The sequence below is a fragment of the Lutzomyia longipalpis genome, chromosome 1, assembly GCF_024334085.1.
Source record: "Lutzomyia longipalpis isolate SR_M1_2022 chromosome 1, ASM2433408v1".
Lineage (NCBI taxonomy): Eukaryota > Metazoa > Arthropoda > Insecta > Diptera > Psychodidae > Lutzomyia > Lutzomyia longipalpis.
The window spans coordinates 15256019-15282434 of record NC_074707.1 but is presented as its reverse complement, the minus strand read 5'-3'; the positions used below and the strand labels follow the sequence as shown (position 1 = coordinate 15282434).

The 26416-nt window shown below is 33.5% G+C and overlaps 2 protein-coding genes across 14 annotated transcripts in view; both read left to right on the top strand.

Moving 5' to 3' along the window:
• The window catches only part of LOC129791777 (peripheral plasma membrane protein CASK), a 251442-nt gene that overhangs the window by 121620 nt on the left and 103406 nt on the right, over positions 1-26416 (top strand). The window lies entirely within an intron of this gene.
• On the top strand, positions 1292-8394 carry LOC129792523 (uncharacterized). 3 transcript variants are annotated; one of them, XM_055831630.1, is made up of 2 exons: positions 1292-5405; positions 7654-8394. In XM_055831630.1, exons 1-2 carry the CDS (start codon positions 4331-4333, stop codon positions 7707-7709), a joined length of 1131 nt encoding a protein of 376 aa, XP_055687605.1. In that variant the 5' UTR covers positions 1292-4330; the 3' UTR covers positions 7710-8394. The 3 variants fall into 3 exon arrangements, with proteins under 3 accessions (XP_055687605.1, XP_055687623.1, XP_055687612.1); XM_055831648.1 differs by having other exon boundaries at positions 4132-5029; XM_055831637.1 differs by having other exon boundaries at positions 4196-5053.

Sequence of the window (26416 nt, the reverse complement as noted above, 5' to 3'; positions counted from 1 at the left end):
CAATTTTTCAAGACAATACCACAGGAGGGGGTAGAAGAGAAAATTTATTATCTAAAACATTTTAAGTAAGAAAGACATTTCACAGAAAAGTTTGGCTGTTATATTAATTCACTGATGTTTTGTAAAGAGCATAGCGCATTAATGAATAGGGGTAAAATTTTGCAAGACAACAAACTCTCAAAAAGACGTCGATTCTGAGTGTAGTTTTCACTTAGAAAATGCAGTAAGTTGATAAAAGTTTTCCTGAAATCATTATCTTTGTGAAACTTTTCTTCTTGTGAAGATTATGCATTTAAAACCTTATTTACGGACATGGATGGAGTTAAACTTGCAAACGTTGCATCATTGTAAGGGTATATGAAAGAAGGAAAAACTTGTGTTAAGTAGTACGCGGAAACGTGAGAAATAAATAGTAATAAAATCCTTGAGAACTTCTTCTCAGGATGGAAACTCCATCTGCTCACTGGTATCCATGAGTGGGTAAAGTGTGTCCCTCAAAATGCAATTAGAAAATTTTTAAGCTTTATGCGGGGAGTTTTAGTAGAATCTTCATTTGAACTGATTTTATGAAAGTTTAATTAAAAAATTAATTATTTTAATAATTTAGATTAGAATAGTTCTTTGACCCTGTTGCTAGCATAAAAGAAAAGCAATCATTATGTATAAAAAAAATTCTATGTTACGTATTTATCAATCTTCCCAAACAAATTATATGGATTGGACGGAAAATTATTGAGCTATGTAGGTATATAATATTCAAAATATAAATGGTATTGGTTTTATAATCATCGTACAACATGCGGAACGGGAAGGGACATAAATTTTCAAAACAGATTTTCAAATTGTATGTAAGTAATTCTTCTCCACCCCAGTGTGAGAATAACTAATCATACTTTCAAAATTATACCATCGGTTTCCACGTAAATGGGTAACACGCGCAAAATATGGAAAGTATAGGCTTACAAAATGCGACATTTTAGTGATAAATCTTCTTGGTTGATATTCATTAATGAATTGGTGTTGGAGAATTTCTCAAGCTCATTTCGGCATAATATTCATTCACCTTTTATGATTAATTGATTCATTTGTGATCATCATTGTACCATCTTCTCATCTTATGCGGTAAGACCCGGTGGAAAAACATTACGCGATGAACGTTCTTCAGCGGGATACCCCATTAAGGAAACTCTTTTTTGGTCTGAAACACATTTACGTTCAAAATTTCTTTAGAAGATTTAATAATAAAAAGTCAATCATAACGCGTCCAGTTATTAGAGTTGGTATACCACAACGCGGATGGATCAGTCTATGCGTTGTAATTTAATTTGTAAGTAGTATTAGTAGTCAAAGTCGATTTTTTGTAAAATTTAGCAATTTGACAGATTAAAATGCTTATATCTTAAGTTCTATTAGACCTACAGAAATTTCTTGACTAGTTCTAAAAAGGTATTGAAATAAACTATAATTTAATATATATCTCAATTATTTTCAAGGTCACCTCCAGAACACAAAATGGTGGATTTTTGTTTTACTAAAACAGTTTTTGGCAATTTTTGCCCTCAAGGAATGGTTTTAGAGGTTTCTGATGTTCTAGAAAGTTGTAGAGTTTTGCAAAAGCTTTAATTTGATACTAAGATGAGCAAAATCGGTCAAGCAGTTCAGGAGATATGGCTCATAGAACTTTTCAAATTCAAGAATTTTTCAAATGACTATATCTTCTAAACGGCGACATAGATTTTCTTCATTTTTGGACTGATGAAAGATTATTAGTCATGCTACAACATATCAAAAATTTAAGGAAATCGATGATGAGGATTCGGAGATATTGCCTCTTAAAGTTAGGCAATTTTTGTTTTTGTATTTAGCGCCTCTTGCGGATATTTTTGGAACTTGAAATGTTCTAGACAGTTGTAGGGCTTCGCAATACCTTTCATTTGATACCAAGATGGTTAAAATCGGTCAAGCCGTTCTCGAGATATATCGAAAAAACACTTTTTGCTTTAGGCCGCCATATTTGCTAAACCGCTTGACTGATCGTCAAGTATGAATTGTTGATGAAAACGTCTCACTGAGCACTAAAACATACTAAAATTTCAGACCTCTAACTATAAGGGAAGTGGTTAACGGTATTTCAAAATGGCGGACGGCGGCCATCTTGGATTTTGAAAATGCGAAAAAATGAAATTTTACACCCACATTTCTATAGAAAACCTCAAACCGGAAGTCTCTATCTACTGCCGTTCTCGAGCTATAAGACAAAGTATAGCGCACCGGCCGGCCGGCGGGCCGGCCGGATCAAAAATTTTCCACCACCATTTTCGTAATGTGGGATGTCTAAAACGTGCTCATACCAAGTTTGAGCCCGATCTGAGGTGGTCGGTTTTTCGGACGATTACAATACTTGGTATGCCACGATTGTGGTATACCAACTAATTCAGTTTTTAGTCCCCCGTTCCTCTCACAACTAACCTTTTTATAAGAGAAAAAATGCTTTAAAAATGTATAGAAATATAAATATATAATTTGCATAAAAAAAACAATGAGGTTTGGTTCAACTTCTTGTTCTTTAATGAGTTTTTAAATTAAATTTTATTTTGAAATTAAAGAGCGTAAGACTAGTTAAAATTCAAGCTCACAAATGAGTCTTTTTTTGCTCTTATCAAGCATATTGATTTTTCATTAGCAAACCCTTATTCTGCGATGAACTGCTTATTTTGTTAGTTAATTACATTTTGTTGAATGACACAATGTGTGGGAGATGGGGAAAGATTGAAAATTCCAAAATCATCTTCATCACACGTGATTTACAAATGTTACCATATATATTTACTTGATAGCAGCTTTTCAGTTCGCAGGTGTTGACGGTTTTGTTTATGAATTAAATGAAAGAAGAGGTGCTTTGACGGGGATTGAGAGGGGGTGGTTATTTAAAATAAATTGCTATTCCACGCGTGAAAAATTATAATTTTCCACCCTATGCGGTTATGTAGCGTTGCTTGTACGTAATGTGAACACGAGTCCTTCCAAATAGGAATATGCTTTATTCCTCCCTGGGATAAGGATATTGATTGAATAATGCGTAAACATAAATTGTAAAGATAACATTAATGAACATAATGAGCATAAAAGGGGGGTGAAGAAATAATTAGAGCGTTCGAAAGGTAAACCTTGTGATGTATTTTTATAATCATAAAAAGAATTTTCTCAATTTGAGAATAAAATAATTCTTTAAAAATATATATCATCAGAAAAAGCTTTCCATCAAAGGAAGTTTATGTAATTTCATCCCATGACTATGTCTCAAATTTTTAAATATTGTAGGACCCCACACCCTCTTTAAAATATATAGTTTTTTTTTAAGAATAATAAAAGTAACACAATGTAGAGAATTTGATAAATCAATGAAGAATATGTTTTGACATATAAATAAGGAACAAAGAAGAGTGCTCCATTTTCTGCCAAATACAAACACTGAAAATTAATATTTCCCGCCACTTCATCACAGTTTACAAAACAAAAAAAAATCACTCAAGAAAAAATCTCATAGATATTCAAGAAAAATTCTTTTCATTCTCTCTTCCTTTGTCTATTTGTCAGTCCTTTTGCCGCTAGAGACAGTTCATAAAAAAAAGAGAGAGAACTTTCGCCACGATGACAAGTGAAGGAGAAATGAAATTTCATCCAAACTTTCTTGACACTTGCTCATTTTTTTTCTCTATCCCTCTTTGGGTTTTCGTAAGTTAGAAGCATACTTTAGGAATGGTTTGTTCCCATTGTCGTTGTCACAATGAGCCTAGTGAGACTTATTTAACATAATTAGCATCACTCTCTGAAAGCTCGTCATAAGGAGGTATATGTATGTACATTGAATTAAAATTGTGGTGTTACAAAGTAAGACGGTGTGCATTTTTTTTATTAAACAAGCACTCTCAAATTCTGCAACATACAAAAGGTTAAAAGTTTTAAAAAGTTGGAGAAATTGTGGGAAGGAAAAAAGGGAGAAAAATCTCACATTAAGTTGTTTTTGGTTATCTCATTAAACGTTAAGTAAATTATCCACCAAGTTATTCGTTGAAAGTGGAAAATACGAAAGATCTTTTTTCTTAAATTCTTTAATGAAAATAAATAAATTGATGTGTCCCAACCCAATCTATATAAACGCATGTAATTGCATTCAATAAACCAGTCTACTCTCAACCCTCAAAGTGTTCATATACTTTATTGGCGACGAAGCGGATAACGGCAGAGTGAAAAAATTGAAAGTGTGGCCGACCGCGTGTGCATGGAAAAAAGTGATTTTGCACGAAAAGTGAACGAAAATTAGCCAAAGATGGACTCATACCAGGATAAGAAAGCATCAGAAGTGGGCAAGAAATTGCTGAGAGACGTCCCAAGAAATCTAAAGAAGCGAAATGTGCTTCAGGAGAGATTTAAGTTCAACACACGACTCCAAGAAGAAGGGGAAACCGCGGAAGAGTTTGCCAAAGATCTTCAAATATTGGCACAGTCGTGCGCATATGGGAAATTCCTCGAAGAGAAGCTACGGGACAACTTTGTCTACGGTCTACGAAGTGCACGGATAAAGATCAATCTTATTTCCGTGCTTATTGCCGAAGATGAAGCCACATTCGAACATGTGCGGAGAACAGCACGTGGGATGGAGCTAAACGAGGAGAAAGAGAAAATGATGCATCCGGAAAACCTTAAAACCATCGCGAAGATTGTCCACGGAAAGCAGAAGCAGCCAGATGAAGAGGGAAAAGTAGGAAAATCCTACATAAAGTGTTCCAACGGTATCAAGGAGGAACCACACGTGGCAGCTGAGGGCAAAGTGGCGACGGAATCGTTCAGAAGGGAATCTCCGAAGAAGAAAGAAGAGAAAGAGCGTGACATCTACAGCAATTCCGACGGAGAAGAAGACAACGAAGATCGTCAAGATGAAGGAATAAACTCATTGCGATTAGGATCAATTCTTAAGGAAGGAAAATTGCGCAACCATACACCAAATGAGGTGGAGCGAGAGGGCTCGGTAAGTGATCCAGTTTATATTGAGGTAAGTATGGGTAAGTATAAAATCAAAATGGAAATTGATTGCGGTGCTCATACATCAGTAATGCATGTAGATGATTATAAAAAATATTTCAGCGAGTTCCCATTGCGAAAGTGTGCGTTAACTTTATCAGTAGTTACGGGAGATGATATTGCTATTGTTGGGCAAATTAAAGGGGAAATAAAAATTAAATTTGGCTCAGGGAGAAAGCAAAAATTCGAAAAAATGAGAATTGTGATAATCAGTTGTGCGCATCGTTTTATACCACTCTGTGGGCGCGATTGGATTAGTAGAATTTACCCACAGTGGAGAAATACATTCAAGTGCAATGCGATTAAAGAGAAAGAGAATAAGAGTGAGGAAAAGAAAAATACGAAAATTCTTGCAAATGTTCTTGAGGAATATAAAGATGTCTTTGATGTTTCGGACAACAGCCCGGTGAAGCATTTTAAAGTTGATATTGTGCTGAAAGAAGACGCGAAACCCATTTTTCACAAACCTTACACAGTACCTTTTGGTATACGCGATGAAGTGGAAAGGGAAGTAAATAGGTTGGTGGAAAATGGTATTTTAAAACCAGTACAATATTCCCGTTGGGCTTCACCCATTGTGGTAGCCAAGAAAAAAAATGGCAAAATAAGATTATGTGTGGATTGTAAAGTTACAGTGAATAAATGCATAGAAGTAGCTCATTACCCTTTGCCAAGGACGGATGAATGTTTCTTGAATTTGGCAAATTGCTCGGTTTTTTGTGTGGTAGACCTAGCAGGGGCTTACCAGCAATTAGAAGTTGCAGCAGATTCACAAGAACTTTTGACTATAAATACCCACAAGGGATTATTCCGATTTTCACGATTAATTTTCGGATTAAGTTCAAGTCCAGCGATTTTTCAATCCATAATGGATCAAATTTTGTCCGGAATTCCTCAAATCTCTTGCTTTATTGATGATATTTTAATTGGCGGGAAAAATGTAGAAGATTGCGAGAAAATTTTAAGAAAAGTACTTTCGAGGTTGAGGAAATTTAACGTAAAAGCAAATAGAGAAAAGTGCGTTTTCTTTAGAAATTCCGTTGAGTATTTGGGACATTTATTGTCCAAGGACGGCATAAGGCCATTGCTGGACAAACTCGAAACAATTAAATTAGCGGAAAGACCCCAAAATGTGACTCAATTAAAATCATACATTGGCTTGTTGACTTATTATGGCAAGTTTATAAAGAATCTTGCAGAGAAATTATCGCCGCTGTACCATCTTTTACAAAAAGAAGTTCCTTTTGAATGGACTGATTTGCATCAAAAAACGTTCGAAGAAAGCAAACTTTGGCTGCAAAAAGATAATTTCCTGATTCACTATCAAAGTGATTTGCCACTGACGATCAGCGTAGACGCATCGGCAACAGGAGTAGGCGCAGTGCTATCGCACATAGTAAATGGGGTAGAACGACCTATATATTTTGCTTCCTCAACGCTGTCAAAAGCGGAAAGAGGATACTCGAATTGTGAGAGAGAAGCTCTCAGTTTAGTATTTGCGGTCAGAAAGTTCCATAAGTACATTTATGGGAGAAAAGTCCAGGTCTTTACAGATCATGCGAGTTTAAAGGAAATATTCGGCAACATAAAACGAAGTAGTGCAGTTGCTACGGCAAGATTAGCCAGATGGGCGATACAGTTGGGCATGTATGACCTCAATATACAATACAGAAAAGGTACACAAAACGGCAATGCGGATTTTCTCTCAAGATTCCCTATAAACAAACCTACGGGAATTAAAGAAATCAAAATTAATTTTTTAGATATAATTGGAGTCATTCCGTTAAAAGAGCATGAGTTGATTAAAGAAACTGCGAAAGATAAAGTTTTACAAGAATTGAAAAAGTTGATTAAAACAAGATATCCTAAAGATCATGAAGTTCAAAATAATGCATTAAAACCTTATTTACGATTCAAGGCGGATTTAACGATTAACAATGAGTTGATTTATCTGGGAAATCGGGTAATAATTCCAGAAAGTATGCGCGAGAATGTTTTGAAGTTAATTCACGGCGGGCATGAGGGAATCGTAAGAGTCAAAATGTTGGCCAGGTCATGCTGCTGGTGGCCTCGAATTGATTCCGATTTAGAAACAATGATCGCAAGTTGTGAAATTTGTCAGAAACATTCATCCAAACCAGCAAAAATATCTTTAACGCCTTGGAAAAAATCAGAAGGTCCATGGGAAAGAATCCATATTGACTTTATGCATTTCGGGGGTAAAACGATCTTAATTGTAGTTGACAGTTATTCCAAGTACATGGATTTATACTTGATGACCAATTCTAACGCGGAGGACGTTATTTCGAAACTGAGAAATTTGTTTTCTACTTGGGGTTTACCACGAGTATTAGTTTCGGATAACGGACCACCATTTTTCTCAAGAAAATTTCAAAAATTTTTAGAAGTAAATGGTATTAAGTATGTATCCACACCACCCTATCATCCGAGTTCTAATGGGTTAGCAGAAAGGGCAGTCCAAACAGCAAAGTCATCGCTCAAGAAATTTGTTGCAGATGCACGATACACAGATCTTTCACTAAAGTCTATGTTGGATTTATTTCGTTTCAGGTACAATCATTGTCCGACTACGACGACGAAGTGCTCACCCAGTAGTTTTCTACTAAGCTACACACCCAGATCATCGGTTACGATTGTTGATGACGACACTAGCACGAACACGGACGAATCTCAGAAGGTATCTGGCAAGGAGCCAGTAAAGAGGAAGGACAAGTCAGAATCCTCCAAGGAGGAAGGATCAAAGCTTGTAAAAGGGGGAGAAGCAGTACGCATGAAGCGTAAAGAAAAGGAAACACTTGAAGTGGGACAAAAGGTTTATTATTGTTCACCGTTTGGATGGAGAATAGGCACAATTGCCAAGCGTTTGTCTAAAGTGGTTTATATAATCACTATAAATGGAAATCGAATTAAGGTACACCGCGACCAACTGAAGAAGTACACTCCGAACATTAAGTCTGGCGAATCTTCACCAAATCCTGTAGAAAGATCATCGACTACAAGTTCGACACCCTGTTCAACAGGAACCTCATCACGAAGTCCGAGGAACTCAACAGACGATGATGTTTTCTATAGTCCAGCGGCATTGTCACACCCAACACCGAGATTGATAGAGACACCACGCCGAAGCGGCAGGTTATTGTCAAGACCGCGAATCAATTATAAAGTGTAAATTAACTTTTTAAAAAAATGTAATAATTTTTGAATAAGCGAGGGGAAGTGATGTGTCCCAACCCAATCTATATAAACGCATGTAATTGCATTCAATAAACCAGTCTACTCTCAACCCTCAAAGTGTTCATATACTTTATAAATTAATATCTTATTGTTGATACATTTTCTCCATTTTCTCACATTTACCTAATATAGTCGGGATTCTTAGCATAACTTGCTCATATTTGTAGCTAGAGTCATAATAATTTGCACCTGTTGTCTTTAAATAATTTTAAGATAATTGCCCGATTGCATTTTTTTAAAATCACTTTTAAATATTAATTGAAACAAATTTTAAAAAAAATCAAGCAAGCTGTACTAAGAATCCCAACTAAATATATCCTCAATCATTCTTGAGCTTTTTAGAGCTTTTAAAGTTTAAAACTTTATATTGAAGACGTTCACATTTTTCATTCTATTTAGGTGATCTTAATAATAATTTACCAATTTCATATTTCACAATAGGAATACTCTGATTTTCATTTAATGCTTCTTTTTCACATAAATTTCTCTTATACATTGAATAATAATCATTTATGTATGAGAATAAAATTGATTTTTCAGTAGTAATGGCATAGAATTGTTAAATGAGCCTGTCTCAATTGCAATTCTATCATCTTACGCGGAGTGTAGCTCCTTCTACATGCATATATTTTCACGTTTCTTCGTCTGCAATAACCATAAATAATGATGAGCAAGGGAAAATGAGGTTTATATTGTATTTCTTGCTACAAACTGCTCTATCACATAAAGTGAATATACTAACGCTTTGTATATACATTGTATTGAGTATGGGGGTGGTACCTACTTTGCAATGTTGTCATTCTGTCCTGCAACATCCTAACGTTGTATTTTAAAGCTCACCACATCCTCCCCTAAAGGACTCCTTTTGCTTCCAAACTACAAACCGCTTTCGCACTCCTGATGCATTCTGGTGCAATAGATTGGTTAGTTATTTGTCATCCTCTCCATAAATGGGAATTAATTTGGAATTCATGTTACATAAATACATAGCACATGCATACGTTTATATATATTTTAATTGTAATATGTGTAACCTCAAAGTGCATTAAGGAATATATCCATGGGATATAAATTTAATTAGACTCTCATCTCATCAACTCTGCAGTGAAGTCAATCTGTCAGGAGGAATAAAGAGCCCATAATTTGAGAATTGTATCTCTGGCGAATTTTCTCCCAAATGTATTATATGTATTATATGTAATTGTTTTGTGAGTATTTCATGTACATATGGGAGCTTTGCATTATGTATAACACGAGAGGTTTATCTCTAAAAACACGTATCAACATTCAGAGAAAATTATAGGAAAAACTTCTATGTCTCAAGAGAGAGCTGAATCATTTCTTGACTTTCAAAATATCTATGTAGTGTTAAGAGACTACGGAAAGTTCTGCAGGTATATAGCGTTGAATATCAAATTTCTTGCTAAGTACGAGATTCGCGAAAAGGGAATTTAATACGTATTTTCAAGTTGGTTAAATGTGAAAATAATTCTCCTGTCTTAAAACGACATGTCCTTCCCCTAATTGAAATTGTTCATATTTGTAAATTTCAAGATGGTATGTTGGCTGTAAAAGGAATTATGGAGTGTCGCACTGCACATCACAACCAACTATCTTGTCACACATAAACTAAATCCGTTTCTCATTTAAACTTTCTATATATAGATTGTATAAAAGTACGGAAGAAGTATTCAAGTGTAATCTAATTTCTTCCTTGGGATATTCTCACACAGTCTAGTTTTTCATTTACTTATATATTAAGTAAATTTACGCAGAAGCTATGTGTTGAGAGTGTACCCCCCATCGTACTGTGAAGCAGAAAGATAAGACGCTACTCTTTCCCTCTAAAAAGAAGGGTGGTGGTTTTAAGTGTAAAGTTGTAAAAGAACATTTTGCATATGTAATTTTCTAATTTGCATTCCTTGTGGGGTATGTGTGGAAGAAAATGTTCCGCTATAGTAATCAACAAATTTTCGGGGGAGTTTCTTGCAAAATTCCTCAACCACAAATGAATATTTATTGCCAGGGGGCAGTGTCACAAAGTGTGGGATAAAATGTGAAGAGGACTGCTAGATTTTAATTAGGTGACGTTTTAAATATTTGATTAAATTATAACCAAAACTTTCTACAAATTACTCCCACTTGGGTGCTTTATCAACGATAAACTGGGTGAGTTTTTCAGCCCAAAACATCTTACCAAGGGGGGGGCACGACGGGAGTTTACAATGTAGTAGAGTTTTCGCAGTGTACTGCTGCCTGCATAATGTTGGGAAGGGAGCTTAATGAATTGTAACCACAATTATGCAGAAACTGCACAAGAGATGCTTTGCTGGCGGTGCAAATTTTGCATCTCTGAAAATTGTGAATTTTTGTAAATATTTTCATATTGGGTAAACTGCAGTGTGTGTGAAATAGTTTACGTCGTTGCAATGAAAATTATATATATATTTTTTAATTATTCTGAGAGTGGTGGGGTAATGCTAAACCCACTCTTGTTTGACGTTGTGTTTTTTAATTTTTTTTTCTTTGAAAAGCTATTTCTCGTGCTTCCCAAGGGGTGTTTATCTGGCGAATGTTTTGGTTTTTAGGCGAATCATCTGAATATTTCCGAAGATCTACATATTTGACTTCACGTGAACATCTTTTGCTAAAAACCAAATAACTCAAAACCGGAAAAAATCCAAAAACGTTTTTAGGAATTTTTGACTTGAATTCAGTATTCTTTTTAGGATTCAACTTATTACTTTTTGGTTTGAATTTAGTCATTTTTTAGACTTTTAATGATTTTTTTTTAAGTTTTGTTCCCTAACCTAATGTATTTAACCTCTAGGCCGCCAAGCGGGGTCGTTGAACGACCCCAGCCCTATATTTCGTGCTATAACTTAATAAATATAAAAGATACCATTCCCATCTTTTGGAAATAAGTTCTTTGGTTATCTGAGGAGGTTGTGTAAAAATTTCAGCTCAATCCGTCCACCACAAGAAAAGTTATTAAGGAAAATGTAGAAGAAGGGAATTCAAAAATTGGTGTAACGGCCATGCTGCAGAAAATTTCTCAGAATGAAGTTAGTCACATCATGAATCATATGGTTGAAGGGGGTTGAAGGGTTGTGTTTACTTTTTCACTTTACCTTCTCAGTGTCAGAATTATCGCGAATAAGTAACATAAACAACATAAAACATAATTAGAAGCATATAAATGTGCAAAACAATAAAGAATATTCGAGAAATATTGCCATTTATCACGGTGCGGGAAGTGAGGGGAATGTGGGGAAGTAGTGAAAAAAAATAGCAGTTGCGGTCAACTTCGTGGCAAATTTCTCACGAAGAAAGTGTGAAAAAGGAGTGAAAAATGTTTTTCCCTAATATCTTCTTCTGCGTGTTTCCGGGTGGCGAATTTGTGATGCAAGGGGCAAGAGGACTATATAAGGAGTCTAAAGGTAGTGACCCGACAGTTCCCGGTTTTATAGTTTATGAGAAAATCGACTTCCTTCTTGGGGTCGTTCAACGACCCCACCTTGGCGCTCTAAGGAAGCTCCAAGGTCTTGGCGGCCAGCAGGTTAATGTACTACCTTTTTTGGTTTGTATTTAGAACTCTTCAGCTTGAATTTACTACTTTTTAGTTTTAGGCTTAGACTTATATTTGAATTTCCTTGTCAAATCATCCGAATATTAGCGAATATTCCGAATATTTCCAAAGATCCGAATAATTTTGTCCAGATAAATCCCCCTTTGTGCTCCCTAAAGAAAAACCATTTTCTACGGAATTAACGACTCATCTGTGTTTTTTTTTACGTCTCACCTTAATACAAAATGACAATATTGATCGTTTATAATGCAGTTTTCTCTCCTCTGCTGTCATTGAAGCGTGTTTTCCCCGACACAATGGTATATTGAATTTTCCCTCTGGGGGTTAAAATTTTCATCTTGTCTCGCTTAGAGATGAGAACGGAGGTGCGAATGGATGGGTGAACTGTGTGTATTACAAATGGCTGAGTATTTCTTTGATACATCCCTCACGGCTGTAGTGTCTTTCCATTTGTGATACCTTGTCATTAGGAGTGTTGTTGTTTATTGTTGAATGGACAATGAAATACCATCACAAAGTACTCATCAGAATATACTTCCGCTATCCATCAGCTACTACCACCCACCCCTCCGCACCCAGCCCCCTTCTGAATTGAGCCCATTTTGAAACAATAACAAAAGATTAGTTTGATGCTGATCGTGCTGCGATACAGGGACCATTGTTGCACGCACATATTCATACAAAATTATTCCTCTAATGCTTTGTACCGCAAAATGGGGGTGGTTTACGTTTACGTGAAATAATGTGTGTTAGATACCAAAAATACACACCCCTGCTTATAAAGGGATATAAGTCTGTGGTGAATTGAAATTTCTACTCTATACCAATTTCTATGAACCTGTGATGGATGAAGGAAAGAAAAGCAAAAAAAAATCGTGGAAACATTTTCTATTGTTATTAAAAATTTCCATCAATATTTTGGAATTTTTCCTCTATTTTCAATACCCAAAAAACATCGATTTTATAACCACATCAATGGCGGATATCCGGCTTATAGTTTAGGCGCTCTGGCCTATTTTATATTCCTTAAGAATATTCTCATTAGAAATTCTCTTTCAGTTCCTCTATGTGGGCGGGTGCGGATATTTACTTCCGGCAAACAAATTGCAAAGGATGAAAGTGAAATTTCTTACACTAATTGTGTGAGAATGATTTTCAAGTTAACCTTTTTGGGTAATTTGTGGTAAAACCGACTTTCTCCGTAGTGATTGCCTCTGAATTAATCTTACCTCGTTTCAATGGTTTAAATTTTATTTACAATCCACATAGCAATTCTCATGGCGTTTGCTCTTGATTAAACCCAACTAAAAAAAAAAACAAACATTGAAGTTTTTTTTTTCCTGCATCAAGTTATATAATTTTTATTATATTGTTCTGATTGTTTCAATGCAGATAAATTTTTTTTTTTAATTCTACAACTTAAAATAATTTGTAGGAAATATTTTAAGTCTCGATTTAAGTTGTCATTCAATGTCTTTCACTTAGTTAGGGGGACAGGGAGTTAAAATGACATAATGAAGAGATCACAAGCATTATGTAAGGAGATTTAATTGATTGAAATGTGTCAGTAAGATAGCCTTATGGGGATAAATACACGGGGTGTGGGTAATGCTGAAAAAATCTCCGTCAATTGGCGCTTCTGGATAATTTCCCATGGGGTTTTCCAATCACGAAATAGAAAGAGAAACTGCTGTGTGTCTGATAAATATGTATACATGTATGTATATATTTGAAGAGAGAGAGTTGGTAAATAAACAAACCAACCCCTTCCAATGGACAGAAAATTCAACCCAAAGATTACGCATGTTTTGAAACAAAGAGAGATTAGTGTCAGTTATTATTTTTAATTTAACCCATAAACAGTCAAAATAACTTCGGCAGAGACAACAATAAGTCAGAAGACATTTCATTATTAAGTACAATTGAGGGTGTGCGATGGGGGTGGGATATCTTATACTGTATAGAATAGAAAAGGTAGTGGAAAGGGGGGCGGGTGTGTGTATCTCCATTGCCAATTTTGTCTAACTTCTTCAGTCATGATGGTAACAACGGGAGAAGAAGCTCGATCCTGTATTAAAAGTATAGGAGCTTGTTGCAAACTTTTGAGATAAATCAAACTTGGATTAAACTTGTGGTATTCCCTAATTAATGGATAACATGAGCATTTAATATGAAGATTATGGTGTACTGTACATATGTGCATGTAAATTTGTATAAGCAATCGCTGTGGGAGTGTTCCCATCTAATATGGAAAGATGTCGAGAATGTAAACAAAATTAGATTTGGAGTTTATGAAATGGGCTCAAAATTCGATTAGATGATGAAATTTAATTTATTAATGACACACAATACTCACCACTTTCGCCCACAGCGGTAATTTATCAAAGTGCGTAATTTAAATTTTTTTTTACAGTTCACCCTCCATCTTATTTAAACATTGTCTGCGTCTACATGATAAATCGTCCTTAAATTAACAACATATAGGGTTACTTTGGAAAACCAGGGGCTATTTTTAAAAGTCTTAGGCTACCTAGAAAGATGATTTTGGCACTAGAACGATGCTAGATAGAGTCTTGAAATTTTCTGTAAGACGGAAGCTAGGATCTTAGCTAACTTTTCTATATAGATCGAGTAGAGAATTAAAAAAAGAAACTTAAGGATATTTTAACTTTCTTCGTTTAACTTATTTTTAGTCACTACTTTCTTGATAAAACTCATGATAAATTCATATGAACTACAAATTGCTTCAAAAATTCTTCTTCTTCTTCTATGGCTGTGTTAGGTTCTTACTAAAGAAAATCCAAGACTTTGTCCTATTGTGGTATTCTGTTAATTCCTTAAAACCTCCCAATCTCTGGCCTATGACACTAAAACCTTCCCAATATGGATAACCCTAAGTTGGATTAATCTTTAACGTTAAACAAGGCACACAAGCTCACGACGTGGTTTAAAATTTTTGAAACAGAATAATTCCGATCGAAATCTGACTTTCAGAATATACATACTTTTATAACACACAAACCCCAGTCAAATTAATAAAATTATTTCTAAGAACTATTACGAAATTATTTGATTTTCATTAACACTTTGTTTCTGTAGAGTTTACATAATTCTACATAATACAAGAAAGCTCTTAAGGGTGACCCATAATTTTTTACGATTATTAATTTACCCTCGAATGTCTCCAAATTCATTTCTATAAATGAAACTCCGGTGATTGAGGAAACGTCCAAAAGTTGTAAAGTGAGAAATTTATTGATCCTCCGTCTCTTTTTTTTTACTCTTCCTTCAGTTGGAGAAATGTCCTCAAATTGGATGCTTCCGAGAACTTCAATTTTTCCCCTGTGTCGTAAATCAGAAATTAATATTTTTTCTCATTTTTATATCAAATGGAATGGCCGAATAGGGGATGAGGTTGATATTATCGCAGAATGACTCTTTTTTTCTCTATATACATTCTTCGTAGTCCCTTTTTTATGCAAGGCAGGGGATGCCAAGGGTGGATTTTACATTTCTATGAAATTGAAATTTTTTTTTCTTCATTTGATATGGCACTTCTTCATCTTTCCGGAGCCCCGTCTACATCAGCAGATTTTATCTTATATGGAAATGACTTTATCGGCAATGATTTCTTTGGCCATTAGTTCCCATAGTGTTTGCCTTTCATGTGATTTGATATTCCTCCCTGAGGATGGATGTTTTTATCTCAATATTATATGTGCTCTATCTGGCGCAACTGTACTAAATTGTTCTACCGTAAACCATGTATTTTCAATCACGTTATCGACATAACTTATATGGAGAAAACACTGTTTTGTGGTTTTCCATGTATATACATATGTGTATAGTGTTGGCAACATCACTTAAATGCCAAAAGGATTTTTTTTTCATGGTCTGAGAGCTCTTAGATAGCAACCCAATACATATTTCATCGTCAGAAAATGCTTTTTTCCATTATTTCTCGATTCTGGTGTATGTTGTAGTTTCTTTCCATCTTCTCTTGGGATAAAATATTATGATTGTACTCGCGTGTATGATTTTCCCCATGGATTTGCTTTTGACGAAATGAAATTTCCGCCAAAAGAAAAAATGATATCGGAATAATTTCTGTGTGAGCTGCAGATTCAAGTTGGAGTAGTCTCCGGAAGGATTTTCATTTATTCTCTCTTGCCAAAGTTTAAATGAAAAATAGCACTTCATACTCAATTTTTTTTCCAATATTTTAATCCATTTTTCTTTCTTTTTATGCTGAAAGAAAAAAAAAACATTAAAGTAGAAAAGAAAATGAGATGGTGTTTTCCGTATATATGTATATGGAATTTTCTTCCATTAAAACATATTCTTAGAAACATTTTAAACATGCCATTTGAAATGCTATGTCGTGGTAGTGAAAATAAGGTGGCATACATTGTAAAACAAGAGAAAATGCTCACATATGAAATTGCTACTGAAAATTCTCCTTATGTATACACGTAGCATACATATACATGTAGGAGAAAAGGGATAACCTACTTTGCATGAAATTCAACCACTATTTTCTCACTTGTCGCATTCAAAAAGACTCTCAGAGGCAAGTTTCATGAGGCAGACACCATCTTAAGGGAGTATGTTTTGCATAAAAAAGAATGACATTGTGTTAGAATTCACTTCTTCAGCAAATACTTTTGTTGAACTTTTCGCACTTTCCCACAATGCTGTCTCATCTTTTTTCCCCCAAATAAAAAGTACTACCATCATTTTGCCTAATTTGTTTATTTAGTTGGAGATTTTTTTTCTTCTTCAATTTAAATAAAATAAACATAGAAATAGGAAAAACATTTTTTTTTAATTGCCTAGAAAAGTTTAAATTGTTTTTCCTTTTCCAATAGAGAAAACTGAAAGCTCACGGTGATCTTTGGAAAATCTAAATCATTATTATGCAATTTTTATCCATCACTGTACTTGTAAAATTACAATCAATTTTCTTCGAAATTATTTTAGTATTTTGTATGACATGTAAAATTCATCGAGAGTTCAAAAAAGTCATGTTTCATTCACATGTTTGCGTCGTATGTAATTGGAAGTTTGGCAGAGTACTGCGTGACAGGGCCTTAAGGGATTTTCATTTGAGCAAGTCAAACTCTCAACTTTACTGAAGCCATAAGTCAATTTTCATAATTTTCTATAGGTATGGAAGGTATGCTATATATGTTATGTATATAGCAAAAAAGTATGAAGATGAAAAAGTTGGGGAAAAAAGGAAAAACATGGCATATTCCGTGGATGTGTATAAAGAATAAAAGATAAGGAATCTTCAAGAGTGATGGATGAATGTGAGAACATGAACCAAAATTATATCATATGGGTGTTTTCTAAAATTTTATGGCAGAAAGAATTTCCCCACATTGTGAGTGATGGCTTTTGTTTGTAGCTTAGTTTGTACAGCATGCATAAAGTCCCTCTTTTTCCCTCATCGCACCTCAATGATGAACAAAATCCTCTCTCTTGTATTCTAAATATAATTTCAAAGACTGTTCTACATTATGTGGTAGGTGCTGCTGCCTTTTTCAAACAAATCCCCCAAAAATATGTATAGTTTTCATGAGTGTCTGTGTGTGTGGGTGTGTGCCACCATAAGGCAAAAAGGGGAAAATTACTTTTACTTGATATTTGGATATGGCAGCAACTAGCTGTTGATGCGGGGATGGAAAGTTCTAATAAAAGCTGCTTTTTATTGGTTGTTAAATTAAAATACCTCCACTTGAGTTTTCCTTTTCAAAAACCACCATCCAGCAGCGATAAAAGACCCCATTCGTCCTCCCCCACTAAGTGTGATAATATAATATGCCATCACCTTCAATCACGATCCCTGCCCACAATATTACGATTATTGAAAATAATGCGATTGCCGTGGTGATTGTCGCAAAGGGGAATAAATGGGGTAGCAGTTAAGGGGTTAAAATTTCAGACACATGTTTGCTCAATAAAATGAACAAGGAACCGGTCGTTGGTAATAAGTTTGAGCACTGATATGGTCATAATAATAACGATATGGTATTATAAATGTCCATAAATTCAACATGATGGATCGCGTGCACAAATTCCAATGTATAGGGGAAACGTTAACTTTATCACCAAGCTAATGGTTACTACTGAAGTATTTTACAATAGCTCAGCGAGAATTGTGGTGTTGGATAATTAATAAAATGCATAAAATTCTTTCAATATTTTATTCTACAATCGTTTGAGGAAAAATTTTTGACTAATTTTGGTAAAAGTTGTTAACTCAAATAAGCTACAAGAGTTGACTTCAATCATTCTATAGCTAACCGTTGTAAATTGATTAATCAAGTGAGTTAGTAGGGTACAAAGTTGAGCTTTTATGACACATTTTATGTTCATTTTTTATGTAACAATTTTACGATAAATTATCTTTTTGTTCTTCGGCTAAACAATGCTAAAAAAAAACTTACTTTTTAACAAAAAATATTGTAACTGTGACCTCGATTTTAAGGGCAGTCAGTACAAATCTAAAGAAAACGATTTTGTAAATGAAAATTCAGACTGATATCAATTTAATACGATTTAAAACGAGCTTTATTTACTTCCTTTTTAAAATTTTCCTTGATTGATTACTTCTTTGTAAATAAAAAAATATTATTGGTTTTGAAATTTTCCTCTAACGTTTATTCTTTTTCTCATTACAGGTAAGAACAATTCAATTTTACTGGATTGGCTTGATAACAGGTAAAAAAATTTCATTATCATTTCTGTTTTAAATTTAATTGAAATCATTGAAATGGATAAAATAACAAATAAAAACATTTCCTGTAAAAATAAATTATTTAGAAAAAAAAAATAAAAAAACGCATTTGATAAATAAATATCCAATAATTATCAGAAAAACCACTCAAAATCTCCCTAAATAAACTTTTATGTGTAACAAGGTAATTTAGTTTGAATTTGAAATTAAAACTTTAAAGTGTTTTCTTAACAAATAAATTCTTGTAAACTAAAATTAATTGAGCATCTGACGCGAATTTCAAATATTTTTGTTTTAATTCACAATCCAGATAATTTTGTACAAGTGTGGGATCTTTGAAGGAGAAGCTTTGATTTACAACATTGATTATACAAATTGATATACATAAATGAAAGGGAATGTATTTTGATATTTTACACGGGGTAAAGTACAAAGCAGAAGCTCTTCGGAGCTTTCCTTTACATGTGTACGTACATGTATGTCAGATTAATACTCTGGTATATTTTAAAATTCAGTCTCAGTGTTGTAGAAATTTATTATTCATGAGAAACTCTCATCGTGAGTGTGACAGAGAAAGTTTGTATCCTTTTTTTTTTTAGGAAAGCACAATCCATGTATGAATTGTACGTCTGTACATGAAGGCAAAAATGTTTATTTTCTTAAAAAAAATAATAATAAGAAAAGCTCTCTGAGAAATACTTGTCGCAGAGGTTATTTTAATTTATTCAGTCGTAAATTTGTCTGCGTATTTCTTAGTTATTTTAAATGAAAATACCAGAAAATACTTTTCCATCATGTTCACTGAAAAAAATAATACGAAAGCTCTAATTTCTTACGAGATTCTCTGCAATCTGAGCTTTCAAGTTCAAACATAAGAAAATTTATATGTGCGTCAAGTTCGGTGTAGAAGAAACGACGATTTTTTTTTACAATTCGTAAGAGGTGTTAACAGTGTAAATAAATAAAAAAAGATATTGCTTTCTTAATTGTATCTACGCGGATTAAAGTATAATTGTAATAATAAAATTTTTTCTCGCAATTTTACATCCCCTGTGGCATTTCTCAAGTCAACAACAGCACTAATGTTGACGTTCTTTTTTCCCTTAATCTCAATTTGTAGGATAGGAGGAAAGTAAAAAAAAAGTAGAGCAATTATCTTGGTGCTTATTTTGCATTTTATACCTTTGGGATGGTAATTTCGGTATTTGCTTGAGGTTTTTATGTCTTGCAAACCAAGTTTAACACTTCATTTCGAAAAATTGAATTTATAGCGTTTCTCCCATTCTAATTTTTATTTTAGAGTATGTGGCAAGAACTGGGAGAAATAAATTGAATTTTTCATGAAAGAACGTTGAATTTTTCATGTACAGTACAGAGGTAATAAAATATAAGCAGAAAAGCGATTTTTCCAAGGATTTTTCACCTTCAAATATTCTTTTTCTAATTAAATTTTATCTATATATTTTAGGTAAATTGTAGCCACATATTTTTGAGAAAAAAAAATGATATGGCAAAAACCATTAAAAGAGTGGGTAGTAAAAAAAATTCAAAGTACATAAACAAGATAAATAAAACATTTGAAACGGTAGGTATATACTTTTTGAGGTAATTTTTCTTTCAAAAATAAGTTCACGTACTCCCAATTAAAATTTTCTGCTTGGCAAGGTAAATTACGGGGTAATAAGAATTGCATATAAGATATTAAAAAGTAAACATTATCTTCCATAATAAAATACGGATAATAATCTTGGTTTCGTATTTTCGTGCATTTAATTCCTCTTGAAAATTTTCCATTTTGAATATTTTCACACGCAAAAAATGTACTGAAGTATTCAAGAGCGTAGAGAAGGATAAAATAATGTTCAATATTTGTACATTTTAATCTCTTGCGGTTTCAAAATATTTTAATGAAATTTATTTTGTCAATGTATATAGTAAAGAGGATTTAGTTGTATGTAGTTAATGCTGCTTTTTGTCTACTTTTTATCAATATTCTGAAGCTTTTAAAACTTTTCACTCAAAGTCTATTATTCCGTCGATACATGGAAAATTTTTGTGATATTAATGTATTATTTACATACATACATATATTTGCGATATAGGTATTATTTTTGCTGTGAAATTACTCTAATGTACCTACGTAGAATTTTATGTATGGACCAGCTTAAATAGTTGATGCATTACCACCCTCCATGTTATCCTTTCTACCCACTATTTACAGGATTATGGATATAAATGTTATGCTTCAGAGTCAAAGGAAATATTTTATCCAAATTCACTAACTTTTTCTTCTTCCTCTTTTCCGTTTGAATTTGGACTCTTTCAGAAAATTCATTAATTCAGTTTAATTTCTTCTTGAAGATCTATCTTTCTATCTCATAACGTTACAATATTTAAGAGCTAAAAGAAAATTTGATTGGACTATGTTTAATTCTCAGCATGATGTCTTTATATGAATAAAAACTGGTCCCATGTATACCATTAAATGACTTAAAAGTATACTTTATCGTCCTTAAGCTTTTGGGATATTTATGAAATGTGTCAGAAAGTTTTACTCATCTTGACACAGTCGCCTCCACTTCTTCAATGTTCGCCAAAATGTTTTGGGGAAAATCTTCGTGTTTGAGGAGAAAGCTTAATGTGAAGAATAATTTATAAATAAACTTTCCCACCTTTTCCAGAATCCCCATTTACTACCATTATTCAATACCTGTCTCTTCAGGGTGTGGTGATTATGTAGTCAAAAACTTACTTTCCCTCTGTACTCTCGCACAACAAAACTTTCAATGTGAAAAAGTATCGTAAGACAAGTGAAATGTGGGCGGGTGGTTTATCCCTGCATTGAGATGGGATTCCATATTTAAAGCTGATGAGAGAGAATTTTGACATAAATTATCACATTTATGCCACAAAATCATATGAATTCTAATTAGATTTTTTTTGCTCTCTTCCATAATCTCCCACGCAGCCAATATTAAATGCCATAAAGTTGCAAAAATACGAATTGAAAGACTAAAAATATTCCTAACTTTTTTTTTATATGACGTAGGGATTGAGTTGTAATGAAGTTTTCATAGCGGTGGATTTTCATAAAACGATAATGAATGGCTTCCATTTTACAGTACAATTTTATAGCGAATGGTTTGTGATTATATACATTTTACATGGCTATTTAGGCGTGATAAAACATTAGAAAAAAATGATACAACATAAAAAGCTTAAACCAAATTTTCTAGGAATTCTTACAAATAGAAAAATTCTCATTAACAATTAACATGCTTCATTGGAAAATCTTTTCGAAACTTCAACTAAAGAGATTAAGACATTTTCTGAAAATAGATTAATTAAGGCAAGCTCGTATATATTAAAAAATAGAATAAAAAAGTTGTAATAGCGAGTAATTTACAGCGTGACTAGCAGAATAACACTTTAGAGTGAAACTTTCTCAAACAATCAAGGTTCTATAATGAGAAAGCTAAGCATTAAGGAGGGTAAATAAGATATTTTATTGTGAGTTCTCGTTTTTACGCGAAGCTGCGAATCGTTGAGTTTGAAAAGGACGTTACTCTATAGATTTTTTTTTAAATATAAAAATTTCTTTTCATTTTATTGCATAAAGGAACAATCCACTCACTAAAATGTTTCTATGTATTTTTATTTTAAGGAGGGATTGCTTTAAGTTTCAAAGAAATGTGGTGAAAAAATCAAATTGGGTAGCTATCGGTGTTGAAAGCCGAAAAAAGTGGCCAAATGATCTGATTTGATTTCTCTTTCATCGGAAAAAAATCCCTGAAACCAGAGGTTGTGTAAATATTTTTTGTAGCATGGTCTCTGCATTTCTAGTTGCGAAGATGTATACATATAAAATTCAAAACCCTTTGCAAACAGGTATATAGGGCTTTTGGGGGAAAATAACAAAGTGTACCTTTTATCGTATAACCACATTCACACCCCCAATGCCTTTAACTATACCACCCCCGCACCTTTCACTGGAACTCTTTAAGTGATACATATACCTGTATGTAGTGGAGTACATAGCGTAGAAGAGAAAATACCTAATATGTATACGGTAGATGATGGCCCCTTTCTCTCCTTTTCACCCCCAAAACAAACGTTTCCCGAATGAAATCTACAAATGGAAATCCCAATTTCTGACCAGAGGGTAAATGGATCGTTGCTTACCTGATAAAGTCCCAAAAACCATCGCTCTCCTATACCCAATAAAAATGGGACTAATATCAACAAAATTGAGAATGCGAGGAAGGGGAGAAAAGCTACATAATACAATACATTGCAATATACGGCGAGAGTAATGGGAGTTATGCTCAATTACAGCATAAATGTGTCTATTTGAAAATTATTCTTCGCTCAAATCCTTGATGGATGAGTTTGAGTTTTTGGGTGGCATGTCACGTTCATGCTATAGATGTACCTCTAAATGTAACCATGTACAGAAGAGCCTTTACAAATTTTCCTCATCAGTTTGTCAACAAACTGCATGGTGCACCACTGCCACAGATAAATAGTTGGGAATTACAATACAAACATACCCATTTAACACAAATCGATATACACATAAAGCTCTGCATCATATATCTCTGACTCAAGAATAACACTATCTTGCACCATTCTTTTTTTTTTCAACTAACATCCACCCATTCGTCGTTTTTTCTGCAATGCTTGAGAAAATTAAAGAAAATTTATTGACTCATCGTTATATGGATTTGTTCCACGTATTGATACTGGTAGATTTATGAGCATAGCCTTATGTTCCATCAGCAGGAACATACGTTCACGACACACCAAAGTAAAAGCATTTCATCAAATGCCAAAAGGTACACCCATGGACATTTGCCGCAGTCACCGCCTGCACTTCCACATACGTATATGTAGTACCATGCCATTGAAATCGTGATTAATGCCACAAAGGTGGGGAATAGGACAAGTCCCACTTGCATTGCTGTGGAATGCTTCACTGAGTACTCGCTATCATTAATTTTTCATCAAAGCCTGTGATTTTTGATGGTGTATTTGCGAGGATTGTGCTATCGGGGATGATTCAAAGGAGAATTTTAAACATCTTGAGATAAAGTCAAGACTATTTAAACACATTCTTGACTCAAGAGAGTGGATGATGATGATGATGATGAAAAGATAGATAGGCGATTGAAGTACATTCGGATTTAACCCAGATTTTCCCTTCTTTCAACTTTGAGTGCATAAAAATGATTTCGATTAAAGAAAGAGTTTTTTGAACATCTTGTGCACGAAATTGTAAGAATTTTGACTGCGAAATGAATTTTCTATAATTGTAGATATCGCGAAAATTAAGAAAAAATCATGAGCATATCTAGGTTAAAGTCATATCAGTTTACAGAATTTCCATAACAAATGAACTGAGAGGCAAACATGTCATAAAAAATATTAACATTTATTCTGAATAATTGGAAATTTTTGATTTTTCCAGAATTACCCAAATTGCCATACTTTTGATGATATATTTTTATGAATCATATTATTTTTTTATAATTACTAGGAAGATATTTGATTGAATATCATGTGAGATAAATCATGCATGATCAATTCAATTTTCACATTGATTAACCTGTCAGGTGCATGAAGATTGGTGAAATGAAACAAAAACATCAACCTTTTTTTCATTTACAATTTTAGCTGGTCAGTAAATAGCAAAAAAACTCCTCTACAGTACGAACAATTAACTAGGTTTTTGTATAGTAAAACAATTTTCGCTTAAACTCACAAAATGGGGTAATACTATGAAATGTTTACAAAACAACCCTCTCGTTTTCTTATATCCTATACAAACTACTTCTACTTGAGAAAAGCTCTACCCATCTTAGGTTCTCTCTGTTGAACAAATAAATATTTGCATGACGCTCTTACTTATAAAATGCCTAAAGGGGATTGATTGTGACCTAGAAGAAATTCTTGTGTATGTAATATAACACCCACACGCTGTAGATATGATTAACATATACAAGTTGTGATAGCCTTCGGGATGTTCTTTGCTGTTCCTTTCTTTTTGGCTTTGTGTATTCGAGAGAATTAATACCATTGACAAGGTCTCCAATATGGCTCAAATATGAGATACCTATTGAACAACAAAAGCTTTAAATAAGAAAAAAGTTAAAATGCAGAGCTTTTATTCGTTCGGCCCGGAAAATATTGAAAAGATAGTAGAGCGAATTTAATTCTTTTGTTTATCTGACATAATTCTTTAAAGATATTTTTATGCAAAATAATTAGAAATTCTATTTACAAACTAAAGCTTTTGCTAAGTATTTCAGAAATATTGATTTGCATTAAGTTTGAGCTTTTTGTATGAATTCAAATTTGCGAAAATTTGAGACATTCACCTGGAAGCATGTTTTTGGGATTAATTGAAAATAAATATCATGAATTTTTGTGAGAATTTTTTGCAAAAAAAAAGTTGAATACATATATGATATATAATATCGTGTGTAGATAAAGTTGGGATGCAAATGGCAGAATAAATACAGGAGCGAAAATTTATTATAAATAAATATTTGGTAAAAAATACTACACCATTTGGCAACATTTGTCATCAACGACGAAATATATATTTCATAGATGAAATTTTCATACATAGTAGGCGAAAAAATATATAATAAAGTTGTAAAAGTTTTAGCTGAAGAATTTAAACAAAGTAAAAAATATATATTTGCTCTGGTTTCTGAATCATTTCTTAGAGCGGGGAGAGATTCAAGAAAATCTTTCTTCACACATTTTTGCACTTGTTTTCATCTATTTATCTTCTTTGCATATTATATATTATGCACCGTAAATATATTTGTCAGTTCAATTTTTTCTATAAAAACAAAGAACTTTTTCGCTTAGAAAACTTTCAAATGAGGCACACATAACACCTGTTAAATTGACGACAGTTTGCGGTGCTTATTGTTTTTCCAGCTCTCCCTGTGAATAATTGAATTCATGATGAGTTGGGAGGATTGAGGAAGAGACTGGAGAAAAATATACGTACCTATGTGTAGAAAAATTCTATCTTCCAGGAAGGAAGGAAATTTCGCACCAAAACAAACTTGTTAGGTGCTTGCAACGAAAAAAAAAACTCCTAAAACCGTTGTGAAATGCACACTTCAAGTGTTGATGGTGAGAATAAAAGTACAAGATAAAATATTTCCGTAAACACATTACTTTACGGTGGGAATGGGGTGTAGGAGAAAAACTTGCGAGAGAAACGGGAAGTTCTTTGTGGATTTTTCTACGTGAATAGTAAATTCTATGTGGAAGGTACAGGTTGCATATAATACACAATCCCTTTGCAACTACTTTCAAATACCACCATGTCATTGCGTATTGTATTTCTCAAAGATATAACCATGAGAAACTTTTTCAATATATTAAATTCGGATTTTTGGGTTGTAGTGTTTTCTTCCTTTTTCTTTCTAAAATCTCTTCACATTTATTCCACACTGCATATCCCCTTTATATGCTGCGCTACCACATATTAAGAATTATGTTTTACCCTATACCTACAAATATTCGATTCACACTGTTTGCTATAGAGCTCTCTGTATGAGAAAGATTCCAATATATGTTCATGGGGGTGGGAGGTATTACATAAAGATATATAACCATCATCAGCCTTTTGTATATAAAGTACATGTATAGAATCGAGAAATTCAATCAATAAACTCATTTTCTGCGACATATCTTATTGAATTCTGTCTAGACTTGAAATGGTA